This window comes from Diceros bicornis, chromosome 5 (assembly GCF_020826845.1).
Source record: "Diceros bicornis minor isolate mBicDic1 chromosome 5, mDicBic1.mat.cur, whole genome shotgun sequence".
Lineage (NCBI taxonomy): Eukaryota > Metazoa > Chordata > Mammalia > Perissodactyla > Rhinocerotidae > Diceros > Diceros bicornis.
Genome location: NC_080744.1, coordinates 23,709,721 through 23,733,017, shown reverse-complemented (window position 1 = coordinate 23,733,017; position 23,297 = coordinate 23,709,721). Strand labels below are relative to the sequence as shown.

Here is a 23,297-nt window from a genome sequence, read left to right as displayed (position 1 = left end):
TCACTGTGATCTAAATGCGGTGTCCGGGCAAGTGGTGGCCTTCAGGTGCACAGTTCCAGTCACGTGAAGATAAGCCGACTCTTGCAAAAAAAAAAAGCCCTGATTGGTAGCTTTTCTTGAATTCTGTGGTATATATACTCTCACTATGCCTGATTTTAAACAACCAACAGGAAGCCAGTGACTGCAGAGTTGGAAGAGATGTGCATAATCAGCCATCACAAGCCAGTGAGCTGCCCAGCACACCCCTGGAACAGTAATGGGGGGCTGTCCCCAGAAAGCCATAGGAAGATCACAGCTTCTACAGACACTGTGGGCAGCCTGGGGAAGCCTGAGCTCTCACCCTGCTTTTTTTGAAGATTGGAAATGATCTCTGCCCCTCTGATTCACAGCAGCCATCCCATTACCTTGATGGCCATCTAGGCTGCCGAGTGGAAGGCTCCCTCAGAGCGACCCTCGCGGCTTCTCGATGGAACACACCTTACCTCAGGCTGGGACAGCTCCCAAGGGAGGCAAGGCAGCCCTAAAGGGCTCTTGTGATCAGTTCTGCAGAGAGCAATTCAGGTGATACCATCGCGAGAGGAAGGATGAGAGAGTCAGTGCCATCAGTTATTCCTCTGCCCTCACTTGGATTTGGGCAGTACTTTCCTCCTAAATTCCAGGAAATCATCAACACCAAGAATCCGCCCTCACTAGATCGGGCTCACCCAGAGATCAGGTCCAACTGGAAGGCAGCAGGCATCCCTGAAGAGAGGGTGGAATGAGGGGGCGGGAAAGCAGTGCCAGCCTGGGGGTGTGCCTGCTTCTGGCTGTGGAGGGACCCTGCTCCCAAGCTGCGGCATGGGAAACAGTCCTCGCTGCTGAAGGGCAGGTGCCCCTGAGATGGGAAGCTCTCCAGGAAAGAGCAGGACCAACTCTGGAGGAAAGGGGCCTTGTCCTGGGGATGGAGCTTGAGAGAACCTAAATTTTTGCTTCTCTTTGAGTCTTTCTTGCAAGTACTTAACACTTTGCTAAGCACAGAATCAGCACTCAAAAACATCTTGAAGAAGAAATGAGACCTTTATTAGTCCCCAGAGCATTTTTGAATACAAGGCAAAAAGTAAACTGTAGAGGCAAGGAGGAACAAGGCACAAAGATGAACCTGTAAGGGCCCCCACACACCTCAGAGGCCTTCTCTTCCTGTCAAGGGGGTGTGGTAGGCGGGAAAGCTGCCTTGTTCCACTGAGACAGGCCCAAACACCCAGCCCCAAGGAGAAGATGAGCAGAGTTGTGACGTGAAGCCAGGGGGGTTAGAACTTAGAACTTGCTGGTGTAGAGGGTCATAATCCACTTGGGCATCCGGAGGAAGCCGGGCAAGTAGGAGGCCAGCCAGCCCAGGCTGGAGGTGTGGGAGAGAACGGAACTCACAGACAAATAGTCCTGGACGGGGCTGCCTGGGCACAGCAGGAAGAGGAGGAGGATTAGACCCCGATTCCCCTCCTCAGACATCCCCACCTTGGCCGAGGAGCCTGAGCGGGGTGTGAGGGAGGAAGGAGCAGGGAACAGAAGGAAGAGAGGGCCAGGCTGGCTGCTGGGCCAGGGCTCTTACCATCCACGTCCCGAAAGCCGTAGCGTCGAGCAAGGTCACAGGATGGCAGTACCTTCCCGCTCAGGCTCAGGATATTGGGGTCTGTGGGCACACAGACAGCTGAGATGGCAGGGGAGTGGCACGGGGTGACAAGCTTTGGGCCCAATGGGACAGTGCACCACTGACACACCACAGGAGCCCAGAATTGTTTCTCTCTGTTCCTAGGAAGGTTCCTGGGCCTCTGGCTCCTGGTCACACCTCCTAGGAGCCAGTTTCTGAGGCTCCCAGACCTCCACTGGGCATTTTGATCCTCTGGGTCTCCAGAAGCCAGAGAAAAGAAGGGTGTATTCCTCAACCACCTCCTGAGCCAGGACTCAGAACTGGCTGCCACCACCCCACAGACCCACCAGGCCCTCTCGTTATCAGCTGCCCCCAACCTCTTCGCCTGTTGCCAAAGCCACCACACATTTGCCACTCAATTCTGTCGTCTCCCCTGACGAGAAGCGACCTCTGATCTGAAACACAGGGGCAGAGAAGTGAGGTTAATTTCCAAGAGCACTGCCCAAGTCTCTTTCCCACTTTCAGCTTCTGTTCTGGAGAGACACCCTCTCACTGCCCCTGCAGGAGTTAACATCTGGGAAGGTGCTGGAGCCACTCCTGCCCACAGTTAGGTGAGCCCTGCACCCAGCACCAGGACCACTGCCTTTCCTCAGTGCAGGGATCTGGGGAGGCCAACTATGCCTGGACCTTCTAGGTTAGTTCAGTGTGCGGATCAAGGGCATGGGCTGTGGAGCTGGACAGCCTTTCCACTTATGGCATATGTGACCTTGAGCATTTCTTAACCTCTCTGGGTCTCGGTTTTGCCACCTGTAAAATGGAGATAACATCTCTCCTACAGGATTAAAGGACATGACCTGTGACCAGTGCTCAGCCCTGCGTCTGCCACAGGAAGCACCGGGTATTTACTCTCTGATGTTGTTACTGTCCTGTCATTAAGGATGGAGAGGCTGACCCCCCTGCATCCTCTGCCTCCCTCGCCCTCCCCTTGCCAACCAGATCAAACATGGGATCCTCAGTGTTGTCCTTCATCACGTGCTCCTTCAGCAGTTCTGTCTGCACCACCCCTGGCCACAGAGACACATAGCTGACCCCGTAGCGCTGCAGCTCCTGGGCACAGTCAGCAGCCAGCCTGTCGCACTGTAGAGGGACAAAAGGCAGGATGAGAGTTAGGGCACCTGGCCATGTCACCTTCCTCCCCTACCCTCCATGCGTCTGCTAAGGATGCCCCAGCCCTCTGCCCTTCCCAGGAGCCCTGTCCAGCTGTGCACCCTCCCCAGTGCACTGCCACTCTGGCCGGCGGAGAGGAGTCCAGGGGAAGGAACTGTCCATGGAGGGACAACGGGAGAGGTGACAGCCAGTCGTCGACCTTACCACTGTGACCACTGGAGACTGTACCACCTGAGCTATGGGTACTGTCACTGTCCTATACTTCCTCCACCCCGTGCCACTGGGTCCTCACTGCAGCCTTGCCCACGCCATAGGGGACGTTAAAGAGATACTGCAGCCCCGCCACGGCGGAGATGACCGCGATGAGCCCCCGGCCAGCTGGTACCATCAGCTGCGCCCCATACACCGACCACAGGTAGTGGCCTCTAGAGGTGGGGCAAGGAAGGAGATGGAATGAACTATGTTCAGTGCTGGCCTGGGTGCTGTAGCGCTGTAACTTCCTGTGCCCCCTAGTGGCTGCAGTCAGCCCAAAGGAGGCCACAGGGGGCAGCCACATTCTGGGAGGAACACTGGTAAAGTGAACCACCAACAGATGAGAAACAGCAATCTTTAGAAGATGATGGAAGAAAAGAGCTCTGTCATATTAGCAATAACAAAGCTAAAATAGCTCAGGGGAAAAGACATAAGAAATATATAGGATCTACATGGGAAAACTATAACATTCTGCCTAATATAAAAGAATAGCACACACAATTTGTTCAAAGAAGTTTGTTCAACATGTAAACCATCAGTTCTACTTATATTAATCCATAGATTCAATCAATTTGAGTTATATCTCACTGAGACCTTTGGAGGAATTGACAAAATAATCTAAAGCTGAATGAGAATAATAAACATGTGGGAACAGCCAGGAAATTCTGAAAAAGGAAGAGTAGTATCTTGTGAGTGAGAGGGCTATGCCCTTGACCCCCGCCCGCATTAAGATGTACAATGATATAGTTAAAGGAATGCGGCACTGGTATCACAACACACAGAGAAACCAATGAAACAACAGTCACTAATCAGATCCACGTGTAAAGGAGAATTCAGCGAGTTATAAAGGGAACATTTCAAGTCAACAGAGAAGGATGGATCATTGAGTAAACGGATTTGGGACAACTGGCCAGTTATTTGGTCTGTTGGATTGGCTCTCTACCGCATTTGTTATTTCAAAATGAATTCCCAAAGAATAAAATATTTGACTACTATAAAAAAGGAACGCACAAAAGTACTAAAAGAAAGCATGATTGAACGTGATTACAAACTTGAGGTTGGGAAGGGGCTTTTCGTAGCATCGCACCAAGAGAGAAACTATAAAAGACTGACTGATTTGACTTCTTAAAAGTCAGACATATATCATACGTACAAATACACTCATCCATGTCTGTTTTTGTATATATATAGAGAGCCAGGGGGAGCACACATGGAAAAAATGAGTAGTAAATTTGGAAAAATATTTGTAAAACATACATCAAAGGAATCTATTCCATAAAAATCTCTTATAAATCAATGTGAAAAGAATAATAATTTAATAACACAAACAACGACTCAAAAGACTAAAGAGCCAATAAACAAATAGGGAAAAAGCCCAACCTCACAAATAATAAAAGCAGGAATGAAAACCGCCTTCAGATACCTCTGGCCTATCAGAGTGGCAAAGCTTGCCTGGTTGAATGGCCTGATATTGTCTAGCATGGCTGAGGACATGGGGAAAAAGATATTCTCCTTCATTGTCATGAGATTATAAATTGGTGGGGGCTTTTTGGAGAACAGTTTGATAATGTTTATTAAATCTTTAAGAAGTACAGATTTCTGACCTAAGAATTCCACTATTGCAACAGATAATGGATTAGATAAACAAATCATGGTACCTCCTCCCCCAGTAAAATATTAAAAAGAATGATATTAAAAACAACAAGAGAGCCAGCGCTGATGGCCTAGTGGTTAAAGTTTGGCATGCTCTGCTTCAGCAGCCTGGGGTCGGTTCCCGGGTGTGGAACCACACCACTTGTCTGTCAGTAGCCATGCTGCGGTGGCGGCTCAAATAGAAGAACTAGAAGGACTTACAACTAGAGTATACAACTATGTACTGGGGCTCTGGGGAGGGGAAAAAAAAAAGAGAGAGAGGAAGATTGGCAACAGATGTTAGTTCAGGGCAAATCTTTCCCAGCAAAAAAACCAAAAAAACAAAAAACCAAGTAATATTTATGTGATAAAACCTGACAGAATACATGTTAGACTATTAACAGTAGCTACATCTCAGTCAAGGGAAGAAGGGGTGGTCATGAGGGGAATAAGATTATACTGGTCTTCACATTTGTCCATAATTTTGTTAAAAATACACACACACTTGGTAATCAGAAAAAAATTTGTTTGGAATGGGAAAGAGGACCCTCCAAATGAAAACCAGTAGAGAGAGTTACCGTTTCAAAAGGAAGCCCACTGCAAGGTAACAGAGGGAAGGCACAGTAAATGTGTATGTGAACCCGAGTGCAGAAGGTGAGAGAGGTGCTGGCGGGCTTCCAAGAGGCTCACAAGTGGCCTTTACCTTGGAGAATTCATCAGGGCTCAGGGGCCAGGGTCTGGGCCTCTGCCTTGTGGGCTCAAAACCCTGACCAGCAAGAGATGAGGGTGTGGAAAGCACTTCTTTGCAGGGTGTTGCCCATTTCCAGTTCTTTGGGTTTTCTTTTCTTGCCTCAGGGCTGACCATCCCCTTCCCTCACACTTTCTTCCACTTTGCAAATCACAATTGCTTTCTAATCCTGATTCCTTGTGATTGCCACTAAAGTACCAGATTTGAAGCAGTGGGTGTCCTTAAACACTATAGTCACAGATTTGCAGATAATCTCTTGGTGACCCCTACAAGTGGCGGATCATATCCACAGAATGAGGTTTCTCAGAGGGTATCACTGTTGCAACAATAATAAACAGAGACATAACTGGTGTATATCATGCTGGGCAAAGTCAAGGCTGTGTTTCATCGCCCTCCTGTGCCAGATGTTCGTCTACCCCGTGACACCCCAGCCCTCCCAACTCTGACCTGGGGGTGCTCTTGCCTCTGGGTCTGGAGTGAGGATGTGGAGGCTAAGATGGCTGGCACCCACTGTTTGTTATTAACCTTCTCTCAACCTAAAACAAAACAATTTTTTCCTCTAACCATTTGTGAAAATATCCACTAGGGGTGGTGTGCATTATTGAGGGAGGAGGTCCCTTCTGGCTCATGCATTTGGATGAGCAGAGAGGGAGGCAAGAGAAAGGCCAAAGGCAAGTTCAGATGAAAATCAGTGATGGACAAGGCCAAAGTTGATGTTCCCAGGTACAGACTCACCTGGATGGAACTTCTCCCGAGGTAAGTGGGACAGATGGGACAGAAGAGAGAAGCAGGAGATGGGGGAGGCCAGAGGGAAAAGGAGAGGGTGTATGGGGAAAGGCCTGTGCCCTCAGCGTGCCTAAGTGAGTGAGGGGGGCCCAGGCCCTTGCAGCAGGGCATGGGGAACACCCACCTCAGTCCCACGTTGTTCATATCATCCCAAATGGAGGCGGGGCTTTCCCAGAATGCCTTCTTAGTGTTGTTGAGGATTGTCTGGAAGGCACAGGGAGGGTGATGAATTAGAAGATCTGAAGGCAGGAAGGTATGGGGGGCTGGGTCAAATGGAAGGGACAATGAGGAGGACTCCGGGGTCAGAGGAGGAGGTCAGGAGTGTGGAGTTGGGGTGGAATTCAAAGGGTACCTGGATTCCAGCATAGGCGTTGTTGACCAGCACGTCCAGACGCCCCTGTTCCTCATTCACCTGCTCAAACAGCCTTTGCACTTGACTCTCCTGGCTTGAATCACACACCACGGGCACACACCGGCCCCCTCGGGATTGCGCCTGGAGAGGGACAGAGGATATATGAGCTCATGGTGGCACACAAGTGTGAGACATGACGCAGCTCCCCTCAACTCCCAGCTTGAGAGCTGAGAAGGCAATCATAGGAATCAGAGCCAGCCGCTGAGGGAACATGGTGGGGCAACACCGCCCTCTGCTGTCTGTCTGAGGAGTTTCAGGAATACTAGGTCCTCCCATTAGAGAGCGAGGTGGACTGGGATTTCGGGTTTAAAATCCACAAACGTTTACTGGGGCCTACCATGTGCAAGACATTGTACTCTGCATGTGGAGGGTAAGGGACAAATAAGGCATGGAAGCTGCTCTTGAGACATAAGTATCCATCTTTTTCCTTGTCCTTGGTCATTTCCATCTTGCAGGCCCTTCCCTCCCACCCTTCACCACTCACATAGAACCCCTACTCAGTCCCAGCCCTCTTGCCCTCACTCCACCAACGCTCCTGCCTGGTAAGCGAGAAATAAAAGCTCTCAGGCATGAACTCTTTCTACTTCCCGTTCTGCCTCACCCTCTACAAATGTGCCCCCATCCTCTAACTTCAGAGGAAGAAGAGCACCTTATTCAAGAACTGTTCTCCAGATCCACACTCTGGGTCCCACCCTCTTACCTCCTTGCCTCCCAACTGCTCACCTGACCTCCAGTCTTCCTGCCTAAGTTCATTCTTCATACTCCAGCCAGTATGAACTACCTAAAACACAAATCTGTATAAAATCTTCCAACAAGATCACCATCTCTTAGAGAATAAAGCCAAAGTTCTCTACCAGGGTCTTCCAAGACCCATTCTCTTTCCTCTCCAGCTTCTCACCTACCTCTCCATCCCTGTACTTTTATGCTCTGGTATTATTTCTCACAATATCCACACTCTTGCACCATCTTCCCTCTGCTCGTGTAGCTCCCTTTGCTGGAATGGTTTTCTTAACTTCCTTCACTTAACTCTTACCTTTCAAGACTCAGTTCAAGAACCACTTCCTCCAGAATGCTTTCCCTAAACACTCCCCCATATTATCTCAATACCCACTCCGTGCTTCCAGAGCATTCTGTGCCTCTCTCCCTCTTGTCACTTACCTCATTTGCATTACTGTGAAATGATTCGTTTCTGCCCCTGACTTCCTGCTAGACTCTATCTTTTAAGAGCAGAAGTTGTATCTTATTAATCTCGCTAACACCAGTGCTTCATCCAGTACCTAGCAAACTAAATGTACTCAAATATTTATGTAATTGAAATCCAGCGGAAAAGTCAAGTAAAAGTGTACAGTTCAATCAAGTCTTGCCTAAAATACAGGAAAGCACAGGTCCACAACTCTTTAGTTGCAACTCCAAAATCCGTGAAGCTCTCAAACAAAGTTTTTTCAGAAAACTCACTTGGTGGGAAAATGTGACCTGATCTGAGGTTATTCATGGGTTTATTTATTCCACTTTGAGTTAATATTCACGTTGTGTTGAGGAATATTATAGTTCCAGGTAAGGGATTAGGTGAAGGAGTGGCTAATGGGAAGGGCTCCCTCAGGTGGTTTCTGCCCCGTGGTCCCAGAGGAAGCACTCACCTCCTGAGCAGTGACCCGCAGCGTGTCCAGATGGCGGCCAGTGATGTAAACTGTGGCACCTGCTTGGCAGAGCTGCAAGGCGATGCCGCGCCCAATACCCCTGGAAGCACCAGTCACCACGCACACTTGGCCCTTCATGGAAGCTGCCATGACTCACAAGCAAAGAGGCAAATCTGTGGAAGCAAAGACTTGCTCTGAACGGGCCGGCCCCCTGGCTTAGCGGTTAAGTGCTCGAGCTCCGCTGCTGGTGGCGGAGGTTCCAATCCTGGGCGCGCACCGAAGCACCGCTTCTCCCGCCATGCTGAGGCTGCGTCCCACATACAGCAACTAGAAGGATGTGCAGCTATGACATACAACTATCTACTGGGGCTTTGGGGGAAAAATAAATAAATAAATAAAATTATTAAAAAAAAAAAAAGACTTGCTCTGAAGGAAGCCTGCAGATTGTCTATAGGGGTGGGGGGGACCCCCATCGTGGTAGGAGGGGAGCCAGGGTTGGGATCCTTGGAGGGGAGAGAAGTTTCAGAGGAGGAGAGCTGAGTGCAGGCCACAGGGCAAGGCCGGCTGTCTCTTTTGGGAGGTCCCGGAGTGAGGAAGGGGGCTGGGTGGGGCTGTCCAGGACACCTACTGAGACTCTGAGTGGGGCTGGCTGGTGGGGGACTCTGCGCGGCGTCCCTCACGGCGCGTCCGTGGAGAGTCCTGGGCTATCTGGAGCTCTGGCCCCTGGTCTGGCCCAGTCAAGCCGAGCCTGCAGGGGCGGCTTCCGGATCGGGGGTGAGCGCGAGGCCCAGGGACCCTGGACCTTACGTGGGGGGAGCTCCCGCCTCTTACCTGCCACCTGTTTGCCTCTGGAGTCCCGGCGCCGCCTCTCTCATAAGGTTCTCAGAATCGAGAACTTTGACCCGCCCACCGGGGCAGGTTGAGGTGACTAGACTGTCAGAGTGCGAGGCTGGCGTGGAAGGCCGCGCGCTGGCCGAGGTTCGGCTGACGACCTAGGCAGGATCAAAGAGCGCACCTCCGGACCGGGGCGCTTCTGGGCGAGGCCAGGACGGGCGCATGGAGGCGGGGCGGTCTGGGGATACACCCCCTCTCGCCCGGCTCGGGCTGTCGCGGGACTATGACGTTTACTCTGCGCCGGGAGCACGCCGGCTTTACCAAACTCGGTGAGGCCAGGCCCGCGCCAGGAAGCTGGAGGTATCTCGGGCGGCTGAGGGAGCTTTCGCGGGCGGAAAAGGCCCGGGTCACCCATGGGGCTGGGGCCGCGCTCCCCCCACAAGGCGGGGCGCCGGTTCCCAGCTGGCGGCAGACGAGGGAGCGGGGCCAAGGGGTCGGGGCGTCCCCGACAAGGCCGCCAGCGACCACCCTGCCCGCTTCCAGACCGGCGCTCGGAGCCGGCTCGGGATGCGCAGCCGCACCTGAGCCCCGAAAGTCTGGGGTACTTCCGCCGGGCGCTGTCCGCGCTGAAAGAGGCCCCCGAGACGGGAGAAGAACGAGGTAGGCAGCAACTTCGGGTGCGACCGAGAGGAACTTGTTGGGCATCAAATCCAGATAGACGAGGAAATTTCGTGGCTCCCCAGGGCGTGGGGACTTCGTTTGATCTCCCACATCCTCTTCGTCGCCGCCGCCCCCAACTTGGTTAAGTGATGGAACATAACCTCCTCCTGCTCTCAGTCTCTTTAAAGTATTTCTTTCCGTGTCTTTCCAGAGCTGATGGTGCACAATGTTTTGAAGGAGGCGGAGGCTCAGGCCCTCGCCTTGGCCACGAACAGGACTGGCAGTGAGATGCTGCAGGAACTGTTGGGGTTCAGTCCCTTGAAACCGCTGTGTCGAGTATGGGCTGCTCTGCACCTGAACTTGCGCTTTGTGGCCTGTCATCGATGCGGGGTCCATGTACTGCAGAGTGCTTTGCTGCAGCTGCCTCGGTTGCTGGGGAGCCCTGCAGAGGAGGAGGAGGAGGAGGGAGAGAGGGAGGGGGAGGAGGACAGGGATGGGAAGGATGGTTCCTTAGAGACCCTGGAGCATCTGGTCCTGGGACTCGCCGCTGAGGTGTGTGAGGACTTTCTCTTCTACTGTGGAGACACACATGGCAGCTTCGTGGTCAGAACTCTCCTGCAGGTGTTAGGAGGGACTCTCCTGGAGTCTGAGAGAGCCAGGCAGCGTGGCTCCCACTCACCTGGTAAGTATTACAAGAGAGAGAAGTCGACCTGGAGGAAAGGAGAGTTGAGGAATTGAGGAATTGAGGAGAGAGGGAGCAGAAGAGTATTTCTTCGTGACCTTGAAGAATTAGCAGAGAAATTAGGACAGGGCTTAGCAGGCCAAAGGTTAGCGTGCACAGAGGGCCAGAGGTGAGGTGCATAGGTGTGTTTAGGGGACAGCTGTTAAAAGAATGTGGGCGGGGATAAGAGGTAATTCATCTGAGCATTGGATTTCAAACCTTTTTTAAACCAACAGACATAGTAAGAAATTTGTTTTTTTAAACAAGACTCAACATACATATGTGTCTATGTACACAGACTGGATTCAAGCAGAAGTTCAGGAAACAATACCCTTGCTACGTGCAACCCACTTTGATATTTTTTTTGCTTTTTTATTTTAATCTGTTCTATTCCATTAAAGAAATGCTTGTTGAGACCCACTAAAATGATTTCATGATACGCTCATAGGCAGCAACCTACATTTTGAAAAACTCTGGGAAATAAGGGTAGAGAGTTTAGGTGAGGCTTGATTTTGGTATGCCTTGAGTGCCTGGCTGAGGAGTTTGTACTGTCTCCTGTGGATCGTGGGGGAGCTGGTTGAAGTTTCTTAGAAAAATTAAATCAGAAATGTAATCTCAGTTCAGTGATCCAGATGAGAAGAGACATTCAGTTGTACCCTGTGTGTTCTGCATCTCCAAGCTGAATCCCTGCTCATCTGTGGAATTCTTCTCCCTCCTGGAGGGCAGTTTGTGATCTCACCCGTGCACACGTTCTTGATCTTCCTTCAGAAGCACAAAGGGTCCCAACTTGGGAATGCAAGCCAACTGATTTCGAGGTCCCTGAAACCTTCCTGAATCGCCTTAAGGACCTGAGTTCCTGCTTTCTGAAGGACATTGCCGGTAAGGGGGGAGATAGGAAGGTCTAGGATCTGCTTTTCTGGAGGGGATTATCATCAAACAAGGGCCTTATTTAGAGCAGTCCCATTCCTCTTCTTTTGAATCTGATCTGGTTTGATGTTGAAAAGACTCTGTGCAGCCCCTTTGTGTCCCTAGTCCTTTGTACCTTGACTTGAGGTTTGAGGTTGTCCAGGTCACTTGGATTTGGGGAAAGCTGCTTTTATGATTTCTGCCTTCTCCCCGCAGTGTTTATCACTGACAAGATCTCCAGCTTCTGCCTTCAAGTGGCCTTACAGATCTTACACCGAAAACTGCCCCAGCTTTGTGCCCACCTCTGCAATGCTGTGATTGGCTACCTGAGCAGCCGCAATTCCTCAGCAGCTGGCAGGTAAGGTCAGGGCCTCATGACTGACCGAGGGTGATGGAGCTGTGTGAAATGAATGAGGTAATGTGGGTATTTCGGGTGAAGTGGAGTTAAGACTACCCGATCACCTTCTTGTCCCCAGCCCCCTCCTGCTATTTCTGCGGGATCAGACGAGCTCCAGACTCCTAGAGCAGGTGCTGCTGGTGTCAGAGCCCCTGCGGCTCCAGAGCCTCTTTGAGGATCACTTCCAGGGGCAGCTGCAGACCCTGGCTGCACATCCTATTGCCAACTTCCCTTTGCAGCGTTTCCTGGACGCTGTCACTACCCCTGAGCTGGTGAGTCGGGAGCTTGGCTGGGTCTCTTTCTGCACTCTGTAGTTTGTGTTGGTTCTTGTTCAGTGGGCCTTATTTTATTGTGAGCTTACCTCTGTATCTCTGACAGTGTGCTGGCCATTCCCCTTGAAAAGTTATTCCTGGGGGTTCCCCAGAGCTTAGGGTGAGGGTGCCTTCTTCCCACAGAGGATTTGCTTTGGCTTCTCTCGGGCGCCAATACCAGCAGGAGACTGGCTTAATCCAGCTTGGCAGCTTGAGGTTCCATGGCCCACTCAGACTCTGGGTACTTGGCAACAAATCCATAAGAGCACTGTTGCCATGGCTTCTCTTGTCCTTTGCTGCTTAGCTCGAAGGCATGCTTCCCTGGGATCTCATGGGTTGGGAGTTAGGGTGGAAGGGCGGGTTTAATTCTCCCTCGCCTTGAGAGTATGGCCATTTAAAGTCTCCTCCCCATGCAAGGCAGCACCTCTAAGACTGCCCTCTTGTCCTGGACTTTCCTTACCCAGCCCAACCAAAGTCCTGATAACTGGCGATGCCTTTATGTTTTATCTAGCATTTCTAGTTGTTTTTGGCAGGATGGTTTCTCTGAATAACTTAGCCCACCATTACCAGAATGCCAGAGATTCTTTATCCCATGTCTCCCCTAGCTGTCCCCCATGTTTGAAGAGCTGAGCCCTGCCCTGGAAGCTGTGTTGGCCCAGGGTCACCCAGGGGTAGTCATTGCCCTGGTGGGGGCCTGCCGCAGAGTTGGGACCCACCAAGCCCAGGTCCTGCAGCTGTTGTTGGAGGTGAGTGGGTGTTACCTGCAACCCCTCAGTTCAAATTCTACCTGTTAGGACTTATTGAATCTTTAGTGGTTGTATCTCTGGACCTAAGACGTCTCATGTGAGGGAATTCACAGATATAGGGCCAAAAGCATCTCACAGCCCTGGAAAGACAGCTGCCTCCCAGAACGAAGAGAGAAGTTTATTTAAGAAATAAATGTTTATTCATCCCCTGTTGTGTGTATGGAGGCTGGGCATACAGCAAGGCAGCTGAGGTTCTGTCCTTGTGCAGCTCGTGTTCTTGTGGAGTTAGGCATTCTCATCTCTCATGAATCTTCTCCCTTGTCAGAAAGTCGGGTTGGGATGAGGTGGTTCTCAGAGTCACCATGTTTTGTCTTCTAGGCATTCCACTGTGCAGAGCCTTCTTCCCGGCAAGTGTCCTGTGTGCCTCTTTTTGCCACCTTGATGGCTTATGAGGTGTACTATGGACTGATGGAGGAGGAGGGGGCAGTGCCTGCGGAGCACCAGGTGAGGTAGAGGAGAGGCCAAGCCAGTGACTAATTGGGGGCCAGGTCTCCCACGGCTTAGGAATCCTCTCACCACTGAGGTGAGGGTGGTGAGACCTCTGGCTTCATCCCAGTGGAGGTGGCAGTCTGGTGGCTGCGTCCTAATTCCCTGTCTCTGTCCTCCCAGGTGGAAATGGCGGCAGCCAGGGCCCTGGGGGAAGTGACAGTGCTTGGGTCTCTACTGATCCAGCATCTGCTGCACTTCTCCACTCCTGATCTTATACTTAGAAGTCTGGGTGCCTTGACGGGACCACAACTTCTGACTCTGGCCCAAAGCCCTGCTGGTTCCCACGTGCTTGATGCCGTCCTGACCAGCCCCTCTGTGACACGCAAGCAGCGCCGCCGTGTGCTGAAGACCCTAAAGGTTAGACTTCCGGCTTCTGCTTTGATTCCTCTGCTATCATCGACTTAGAGAATGTGAGTTTCCCCCAGGACTGTCCTTCAGAGTCACAGAGAGAATATGTAGTTCCTAGACTGTTACGACTCAGCCTCTAAACTTCTGAAAACTTCACTCCCCCCTGCCTCCCCACCCCAACACACTTTTGTGGACTGCCCTAGAGGGACCTACCTTGCTTGTCTCAATGCAGGGACAGTATGTGGCTCTGGCATGTAGTCGCCATGGCAGCCGTGTGCTAGATGCCATCTGGAGTGGAGCAGCCTTGGGGGCCCGGAAGGAAATTGCTGCTGAGCTGGGTGAGTACCAGCATCTCTCTTTGACCTTTCCAAACTTTTCCCTTCCCTCACTCCAAAAGGCTGGGTGGCTGGGTAGTGGACTTAAATTCAGCAGAGACTTCAGTTCCAAAGGGTGGTCTTGGCTGTGGGTTCTTAGCAGTCAGCTCTCCACTTGCCCTGTGTTCCCACCCCTTCTCCCACCTTCTGTTCTTTGGAGAGTGAGGTGTTAACTCTATCCTCAGGCAGGCCCAGGGTCCAGGGAAAACAGAGGGACCTTCATGCCAAGTAGAGTCCTTCAAGCATGGGTGGGTGACTGCGTGGTGACACAGAACATGAATGGTTCCCTTTGCAGGGGAGCGGAACCAGGAGCTGATAAGAGACCCTTTTGGCCACCATGTGGCTCGAAACGTGGCCCTGACTACCTTCTTGAAGCGGCGAGAGGCTTGGGAACAGCAGCAGGGGGCTGTGGCCAAGCGGAGGCGGGCTTTGAATTCAATACTTGAAGACTGAGGCCTCTGGAACTGGGACTGGGTGTTGATGGGGGCAGGGGAAAGGGAGGATCTATCCTGTCCCCTTCCTAGGTTAAGTTGGAGTCAACACTCTTATTGGTAAACATTTTTATATTTTTATTGGAAATGTCTTTGTTATTTTTGGGGGAAGGGTATGAAGAAATGGAGATGTCAAGGTAAAGTCAGAGAGGGCTGTCCCCTGCACTGGGGAGCTTAGGGACAGGAAGAGTTGTAAGGACATCTAGATGTACCAGCAATCAGGGTGCGGTCAGGATGCCTGGGGCCAGGCTTGTGGCCTTTCCGGGTAAGTGGGAGCTGGAGAGATGGCTAGGAAGGGACAGCATTCTTCAGGAATGGGCATAGGCTAGGGGTGTAAGGCATTATGCTGATGGGGCCTGTCACGGTGAGGTCAGAGGACAGTGGGAAAATCAGGTAAGTTATCTGGTCTGCACTGTCTGCTGGTCCCCAGACTTGATGTTGTGACAGTCCTTACACTCTGTCTCTTGGAATCAGTAGGGGCAGAAGCTCAGAGCCCCTTCTCAGTAGGGATGGAGGCGACCCTGCCGCTGCAACTGCCACTGCTCAGCCCCTTCCACTGCATGTCGAAGGGTAGAGGAAATTCCCAGCAATATATGGCCCAGGCCTTGCAGCAGAGTGGAGATCCATCGGAGGAGCTCCCTGAAGGACAGAGACGAGGGAGTCAGATGGGTAGGGGAACCCGGGAGGAGGTCATGGGGCTAGAGGCTGGGGGTATTCCACAAAGGATAGGTGAGTGCAGGAGAAGGGATTATGGGGATTGCACCTGTATGGGGATGGGGGGATGGGGGGATGGGGAAGCATGACATGATGGTCTCTGACCTGAGTACTTTCTTTGGGCCAAGTCCTTGTATGTCACAACTCATGGAGTAGAGCCCGTAGAATGTGGCTTTGATGTTCAGGCTGCCCAATAGGTCTCGAGGGTTTTGCTTGTATACGTCGAAGGTGATGCGGGCGATGTCCTTGCTGTGCTTGGGCTTCTCCCGTCCCAGCCCATATGACAGCATCCCGCTCTGTTGGGCACCCCCATCAGTGCAATGGACCCTCACATACTGACACCCACCACTAATCCCCATCAGCACTGAAACAGACCTGCCCTTGCCTAGACTGTTTGTCCACTGTAAGGTGTCCTTGACAACTCCTCATCTCCCCCATCACCTCTGCCCCCAAGATCAGGATTAGCCACGAGAAGAGGCTTGGGAGAGAGATGAAGGACTGGTGGCCTATAGCAGCACCAGTGTGGGCCTCACCCTGCTGGGGCTCCAGCTCTGCCCAGACTCCAGCACCATCAGGCACGTGTCATCCTCCAACAGCTGGAAGAAGTCCTCACTCTCCACGGCGGTCCCGTCCTCCTCTAGCACAAGTATCAGCACTCCGCTCAGCAGCAGGGTCTCCAATGCCTGCCCAGTGGCAGGAAGCAGGAGGGAAGGGGCAGAGCTTATCCCATGCTCCTTCCCTCTCCAATGGCCCAGCATCCATCCGTTGGCCTTAGACGCTGGTTGATAGCCCAGCTCTACTCCCCGGGGCTTTGCCATCCCTTCAAATGGCTCCAGCTGTGTTCTTAGTTGTTGGGGGACCCTCATCTAGGGGCTGGCCGTTTTTTCCTATTTGTTCCTGCTTTGCTCCTACCTTGTCATTGTCATCTCCCCCTGCTTCCCTCCAAGCCACTTCTGCTTGAAATTGAAAAGCTAGCCGGGTTTTCTTGAAGTCAATCCTTCAGGAATGGGTATAGGCTAGGGGTGTAAGGCATTATGCTGGTGGGGCTGTCATGACGGGGTCTGATCTCCGATGTCCCTCCTTACTTTTCCCCATCCTTACAGAGGTCTCCAGAACTGTTTCCAGTCATAATGACTTTTATCCTTGAGTCTTCTATGTAGCACTGTGCATACATTATCCTCTTTACTCCTTTCAATAACCCTAGGAGTAGGTGTATCATTTCCTTTTTATAGATGAAGAAACTGAAGTTTTTTTTTTTTTTTTGTGAGGAAGTTCAGCCCTGAGCTAACATCCAAGCCAATCCTCCTCTTTTTGCTGAGGAAGACCGGCTCTGAGCTAACATCTACTGCCAATCCTCCTCCTTTCTCTCTCTCTTTTTTTTCCCTCCCCAAAGCCTCAGTAGATAGTTGTGTGTCATAGTTGTACATCCTGCTAATTGCTGTATGTGGGACGCCGCCTCAGCAAGGCCAGACAAGTGGTGCGTCAGTGCGCGCCCAGGGTCCGAACCCGGGCTGCCAGTAGCGGAGCACGCGCGCTTAACCGCTAAGCCACGGGGCCGGCCCCGAAACTGTGAAGTTTTGATAGGTTCAATAACTTCCCAAAGTTTGACACTAGGAAGTGGCAGAGTCAGGATTTGAACTTGATTTGTCATACGAATCGCCATTTCATACTGACTTCTGAACTCCATCCCACCCTACCTACACCTTCCCCTTCCCCCAAGGAAAAGCCCACTCCTTGGGGAGAAAAATGACCCAAACGCAGCAGAGGTCATCAGGCTCACGCCCCTGCTTTCAGCCCGCAGAGGGAAGGGCAGCCATGTAACCTCAGCAAATTCTCCCTCTTCTTGAGCGCCTCGGCTGACCCTGCAATAGAACCCAGAGACTTAGCTCCCTCACCTTGTCTAGGAGTTCCTGGCGGGTGGCAGCTGTCAGACCTTTCCGGCTGGTCCGCTTGTGATCACAGACACGGAAAGGTCGCTGGGGTGGTGGAGCTGAGGTCCAGACCCTACGGCCAAACTCGGAGCTCACACTGGATACTGACCTGGTAGTGGGAAGAAAGGTCGTGAAGGAGTGAGGGGTTTGGTGAGTGCAATGGGGATGATGGGGCCAGAGAGTTAGGGAGGGAGGGTGGGAGGGATCTGGGTTTGTGGATTAGGAGTAGCCTAGGGAGAGGGAGAGACCATGGAGTGAGGGTGGAGGGCGGCAGTTCAGGATTGGACAAGCCCACTGTAGAAAGCCGGGGAGGGGAGGGGTATGGGCTCATCAGGCTCCTAGGGGCTGAATGGAGTTTCCTTGCCCTGCCTGTATCCCCAGAGTGGGAGAGTGGAGAGGAGGGTTAGAAATCACCTGAGCAGGCCGCTGGGGTTCAGGGCAGAGAGGTACTCCATGGTGGCGGGAAGGCACAGGACAGCTGCCTCTTCCCTTGAGTGCTGGGCTGGGTGGTTCTCTGCTGGGCTGGGGCTCAAGTACTGGTGTTTTCTGTTACAGAGCTGAGATCCCAGTCCCAGTGAGGTGGGGGATGAGTCAAGCCTGGACTCTGGACCCCCTGGCCTGGCCTGAAAGAAGGGCAAAGTCCAAGGGGAGGGGGAAGGGGAGGGGCCTAGAGGGGTCTTGCAGGAAGCATTAAGGTCCAGAGTTGCCCAGCAAAAGCCTGGAAGCTTGTGAGTGTGTGTCTCTGGTGGCGGCATACGATGTGAGGGTAAATGGGAACTATGTGAGAGGATGGAATGTGATGTCTGGTGTTTTTCTTTCCATGGAGGGAATTTCTAGGGACAGTTTCTGGCTCCCAACCTGTGAGAAGCTGCATTATGTGTGATTTGCATTGTACGTGCTGCCACCTAATGAAAGCCATAAACTGCAGCTTTAAGACAGGGGAGGTGGGGCTGAGGGTGGGATCTTGGGCAGGGCTTGGAGAAAATGGGAGGTGAGGCAATGTGCCTGGGTGGGGTGTGAGGAGAAGATGGGTCCTGATCCATGGATCCAGGATCCCCAGGATCCTGTCTGGGACCTGGCCTTCTTGCTGTCCCGTTCTTTTCTCCTGGTCTAGGGGAGGGGCTGGCTCAGCGTTTCTCTGGCTTCATTCTCCAGAACTACCTGCTTCAGCCACACTGGATTAGTTACTTTCTCACCTTTCTCCTTTGGCCACTTAATGGGCACGAAGGAGATGTGAATGGGGGGCATCCTTTGATGGCATCAGGACTTCAGCTTTGGGTGCCCTGTGTCCCATCTCTGGTGTCAGCTGCAGTTGTGATGGACAGTTGCGTGGAAGCTCAAACTCGCGCTGACAGTGGACCCCTCACGTGAACGCATGTCTCTGCTTTCCTGCCTAGGAGTCCTGTCTCGAGCTGCAGCAGCCTACTCGCCCCGTGAGGAGTACAGGCTGCAAGTGTGTATGGGGGCATCAATGCCTCTAGGACAACCCTCAAACAATGGGCGAGCCGGTGTAAGTGCCGCACGCTCTCTCTCTCTGGAAGGCATTGTGTACTTCTCAGAGGTGTCTGATACCTACTGAAGGGACTCAGGAGCACACCCTCACTGGCTCTCCTCTAACCTCTCTTCCCCTGCTCCTCACTCTTGCTTCCCGAGCTGACCTCCCAAATACAGGATCACCTGTACAGACATCCTCAACTCAGGCTTTGCTTTGTAGGGAACCTAAACTGAGACAATACTGGTGTCCTGGCTCCCAAGGAACCCCCAGTTCTGGCTGTTGACTGGGCAGGGGCCTTTCTTTCCCCTTCCTTCAACTTTATCAATCTACCAAGTCCTCCTGAAATTTCTTCATTTCCAGGCTTTGCCTGACTTCTCCACCCAGAGGCGGCTTCTTTCCAGTATGTCTCTACCACTGCACTCTTTCCTTTCTCTTGTCCTCTATCCTGGTGCAGCTCGGTAGTGTGGTCTCTTCATGGTTGTGTGTTATGATTCCTCAACCAGCTTATAAGCCCCTTACACCTTCATGCGTCCCCCTCTTACCCCCAGAACTTAGCACCATGCTTGACACTGAAAGTTGTCATTGACAGCCTGGTGAGAGCCCTGAGGGAGGAATGACTGGGGCAGGGCCCAAGGCAAGACCAGAGAGGGGTAGGTGGGAAGCTGAGGAAAAGGCTCAGCAGGGGCAGGAGTCCAGAAACAAGGGAGGGTAGAACAGCTTGGGGAGTGAGTGGTTTGGGTCACCTTCTCTGTGAGTGCAGGCCAGGGAGCCCAGAGAGCATAAGGGACTGTGAGCATAAGGTGGGGAGGGTGATGAGTGCAGAGGCAGGACCCAGGGTCAGGATTATGCAGTGGCCCTCCGCACCTACACCACCGGGGAAGCGTGTCTGCACCCCTTCAGCTTATCCTGTTTCCTGGAGAGGCGGGCTCTCACAGGCCTGAACGTGTTAGTGATGGGAAGGAGTTGGAGGAGGGAGGGGCCCCAGCAAAGGCTGAGAGAAGCCCCACCTTGTCCCTGCCTCTTCTCACCCTCTGAACACCTGACAGGCACAGGACAGGCGTCCGCACCTCGCCCAACCACCTCGCTCACCGCTGCTTTGCTTTTCAGCTTCCCCAGGCCCCTGGCGGCCCCCAACCCTGCTAGCTCCCAGCTGGGTAAGCAGATCTGCCCGTTCGCCTTTACTCCCCACAATGCGCTTTGCCCTGAGGTATAAGGAATGGGGCTCGACAAAAAAGGAGGGGCCAGGCTAGAGCAGCGGAGGTAGAGGTAGTGACAGGCTGAGAGTCGGGACTGGGGAGGTCAGCTGACTGAGAGCAGGGATTTGGGTTTCAAGAAGTATGACTGAGTTGCAGCTGGAGTCCTGAAGAAGCCAAGGCTCCCAGACAGAAGAGAGGCAGGCCGCAGGAAGTGGGGGCAGGCATGGTCCCTTCTCACCCACATCAGGGCTACCATGGGCTTTTGCGCCACTACCTGAACTCGCTCTATCGCCCTTTCCAGCCCCGTGTAGGTGCAGAAGGATGTCAGTCTGCTACCGTCCCCCCGGGAACGAGACGCTGCTGAGCTGGAAGGCCTCGCGGGCCACAGGCTCGGCCTTCCTGCTGCTAGCTGCGCTGCTGGGGCTGCCCGGCAACGGCTTCGTGGTATGGAGCTTGGCGGGCTGGCGGCCCGCACGGGGGCGACCGCTGGCGGCCACGCTCGTGCTGCACCTGGCGCTGGCCGACGGCTCGGTGCTGCTGCTCACGCCGCTCTTCGTGGCCTTCCTGACCCGGCAGGCCTGGCCGCTGGGCCAGGCGGGCTGCAAGGCCGTGTACTACGTGTGCGCGTTCAGCATGTACGCCAGCGTCCTGCTCACCAGCCTGCTGAGTCTGCAGCGCTGCCTGGCCGTCACGCGCCCCTTCCTGGCGCCCCGGCTGCGCAGCCCGGCCCTGGCCCGCCGCCTACTGCTCGCCGTCTGGCTGGCTGCTCTGCTGCTCGCCGTGCCGGCCGCCGTCTACCGCCACCTCTGGGGGGACCGCGTGTGCCAGCTGTGCCACCCGTCGCCGGCCCACGCTGCCGCCCATCTGAGCCTGGAGACCTTGACGGCCTTCGTGCTTCCCTTCGGGCTGGTGCTCAGCTGCTACAGCGTGACCCTGGCGCGGCTGCGGGGCGCCCGCTGGGGCGCCGGGCGGCACGGCACGCGGGTGGGCCGGCTGGTGAGCGCCATCATGCTCGCCTTTGGCTTGCTCTGGGCGCCCTACCACGCTGTCAACATTCTGCAGGCGGCGGCTGCGCTGGCTCCGCCCGAAGGAGCTTTGGCGAGGCTCGGCGGCGCGGGCCAAGCGGCGCGAGCTGGGACGACGGCTTTGGCCTTCTTCAGCTCCAGCGTCAACCCGATGCTCTACCTCTTCACCGCCGGGGATCTGCTGCCCCGGGCAGGCCCCCGCTTCCTCACGCGGCTCTTTGAGGGCTCCGGAGAGACCCGAGGGGGCAGTCGCTCTATGGAGGGGACTCTGGAGCTCCGAGCTACCCCTCGGCTCAAAGTGCTGGGGCAGGGCAGGGGCAATGGAGACCCTGGGGGCGGGGAGGAAAAGGACAGTCAGGGATGGAACCCTTGACACCAAACCCTACAACCGGGCCTGCTCTTTCCTGTCCCTTTCCATCGCCCCCCAGAACTCAGGGAACCACTCAGGAGCATTTGGGGATGCTTCTCTGACCATAGTTTGGATCTGTCTGGGTAGAATTATTATACACCTGGTGCAGGCCCAGGTTCCTCCAAACTGAGGGGTTGCCGGTGGTGATGGTCCATGTGAATGAGTATTGTGTACTTGCAGGCTGGCATGTGCTCATGTGCCAGAGCTGGTTACTTGTTGCCAACAGCCATGGTGACATATGCTGGGCAGCCATGACATGATGGCTTAAGCATGCTCCCCCTGGTGGTGCATCATGACTGAGCTGTCGTGAAGCCACCTGGTTCCCTGCTGGGTCAGGCCGAGGCTGGGCAGTGCCAGCCTTCAGTGGCATCTTGGCCTGTCCTCCCTAGCCCGGGTCGCCTGGTTCCCCCAGGCTAACCCATAGAACCACTCTGAAAATAAAGAGAGAAAGAGGAAGGGAAGGTATGGGCGCTTGGATGAGGGGTGAGGGTGAGATCCATTCTCTGGGGTCTGTAAGAGCTAAATGGGGGGGAAACTGGCTTTGGAAGGGGAAAGCCGATGTGTGGGGTTTGAAAGGAAAGTTTTCCTGTCTTGTGGTTGGTACAGTGGGGGGTGGGGCTGGGAGTCTGAGACTTATCTTCCTCTCTGAATCCAACTCTCCCCGCAAAGGTCACTGGACTCAAAAAGGAGTCCAAGAGGCATCACTCGCTCACCCAGGGGATGTTTGGGGGTTGGGGGTGAGCGAGTGTGGGGAATGTGTGGATATTTGGGAAAGAAAAAGAATTATTCAGGGCGGGGCCACCTCTCCTTTCTCTCCTTTTTCTCTCTGCCAAGTCTTGACTCCTCCCAAGACTTCTACCTGCTCCTCACCCCCGTTCCCCAATACTTCTCAGCCCCCATCTTTTGGAATCACTCTAGCTCTAGCTCTCAATACTGTTCTGGATCCTGACACTTTTGAGTTTGGGGATGTAAGATGGGATTCTTTTTAGGGAATGTCCACGTGCACACACCTGTGGTCACTAGGGTGACCAGCGCATCCCGGTTTGCCCAGGGCTTTCCTAGTTTTAGCACTGAAAGTCTCTTGTCCCAGTCCTCTCAGTCCCTGACAAACTTAGATGATTGGTTACCTCAGTGCTTACCCTGACCACCACCCCAGGTTCTGCTTTAGTGACTCTTCACACCACTCAGGCAGAGGCCAAGAGAGAAAAGGAAATCCAGTCCTCAGGGTCACACCAGGGTCACCAAAGCTCCAGGGGTGGCGCTCTACACTTGGGGGGCAGGGAGTATGCTTGAAGTGTCTAGTCCAGGGTGGAAGAAGAAAGGCCATTGAAAGAGATGGAGGTGAGGGGCAGCTTGGGAGAGGAGGCAAAGACAACCCAGTGTCCGTCAGAAGGTGACTGGTTGACCCCAGATCTCTGAGCCAGAAGCATCTATCCCCAAACACCGACTGCAAGGGCTTCTTCCTGTCCTCATGCACCACGTAGAGACTCCTAACTTCGTCTGTTACATATCCCCATGTGGTCAGAAAGCCCTTCCTCAATTCTACCTTCAGTTCTTACTGTGGTTTCAGCCCAGTTCTTTTCATCATATCCTCTGCCTGACATCTAGTGGGTCAACTGCTGTGGCTTTTTTCAAAGCAGCGAAAGTGGGGGCACTGCAAAGGGTAAGGGACCTCAATGACCACCATTACACTCCACATATTTCCTGAGAAGTGGCAGAGTTGAAAGGGAAGCAGGAAGGCTCATGGTCAGACTGAAGGAAAGACTTCAGTTCTTAGCTTTTGCAGGAGAGCTCAAGAAGAGGAGACTGCCCTCCTTCCAGGGAAGGGGAAGAGTGACCCGTCGGGGGGCTGTTTCCCTTTCCGCATTCCTGGTCTCCCCTCTCAGCAGGGCACTACCCCCTCTCCCTCATGCCTGCCGCCTAAGCTCAGCC

General features: G+C 53.4%; 4 protein-coding genes across 4 annotated transcripts; 2 read left to right on the top strand and 2 right to left on the bottom strand.

Moving 5' to 3' along the window:
* Positions 1-1,037: 1,037 nt before the first annotated feature.
* Positions 1,038-9,381, bottom strand: DHRS1 (dehydrogenase/reductase 1). Its single transcript, XM_058540850.1, has 9 exons — positions 9,090-9,381; positions 8,259-8,431; positions 6,562-6,702; positions 6,334-6,413; positions 3,084-3,216; positions 2,618-2,761; positions 2,010-2,079; positions 1,586-1,666; positions 1,038-1,430 (listed from the first exon to the last, which is right to left on the bottom strand). The coding sequence occupies exons 2-9, from the start codon at positions 8,406-8,408 to the stop codon at positions 1,294-1,296; spliced, it is 936 nt and encodes a 311-aa protein (XP_058396833.1). The 5' UTR covers positions 8,409-8,431; positions 9,090-9,381; the 3' UTR covers positions 1,038-1,293.
* A 30-nt stretch (positions 9,382-9,411) lies between these two features.
* On the top strand, positions 9,412-14,683 carry NOP9 (NOP9 nucleolar protein). Its single transcript, XM_058540836.1, has 10 exons — positions 9,412-9,752; positions 9,964-10,434; positions 11,242-11,352; positions 11,596-11,737; positions 11,856-12,048; positions 12,693-12,833; positions 13,212-13,337; positions 13,503-13,739; positions 13,963-14,068; positions 14,400-14,683. Exons 1-10 carry the CDS (start codon positions 9,506-9,508, stop codon positions 14,555-14,557), a joined length of 1,932 nt encoding a protein of 643 aa, XP_058396819.1. The 5' UTR covers positions 9,412-9,505; the 3' UTR covers positions 14,558-14,683.
* Positions 14,654-17,862, bottom strand: CIDEB (cell death inducing DFFA like effector b). The gene is made up of 5 exons (XM_058540849.1): positions 17,655-17,862; positions 17,205-17,349; positions 15,843-15,992; positions 15,415-15,605; positions 14,654-15,234 (listed from the first exon to the last, which is right to left on the bottom strand). The coding sequence occupies exons 1-5, from the start codon at positions 17,693-17,695 to the stop codon at positions 15,096-15,098; spliced, it is 666 nt and encodes a 221-aa protein (XP_058396832.1). The 5' UTR covers positions 17,696-17,862; the 3' UTR covers positions 14,654-15,095.
* Positions 17,863-18,297: 435 nt separating this feature from the next.
* On the top strand, positions 18,298-21,879 carry LTB4R2 (leukotriene B4 receptor 2). Its single transcript, XM_058540840.1, has 2 exons — positions 18,298-19,889; positions 20,233-21,879. The coding sequence occupies exons 1-2, from the start codon at positions 19,688-19,690 to the stop codon at positions 21,327-21,329; spliced, it is 1,299 nt and encodes a 432-aa protein (XP_058396823.1). The 5' UTR covers positions 18,298-19,687; the 3' UTR covers positions 21,330-21,879.
* Positions 21,880-23,297: the final 1,418 nt, after the last annotated feature.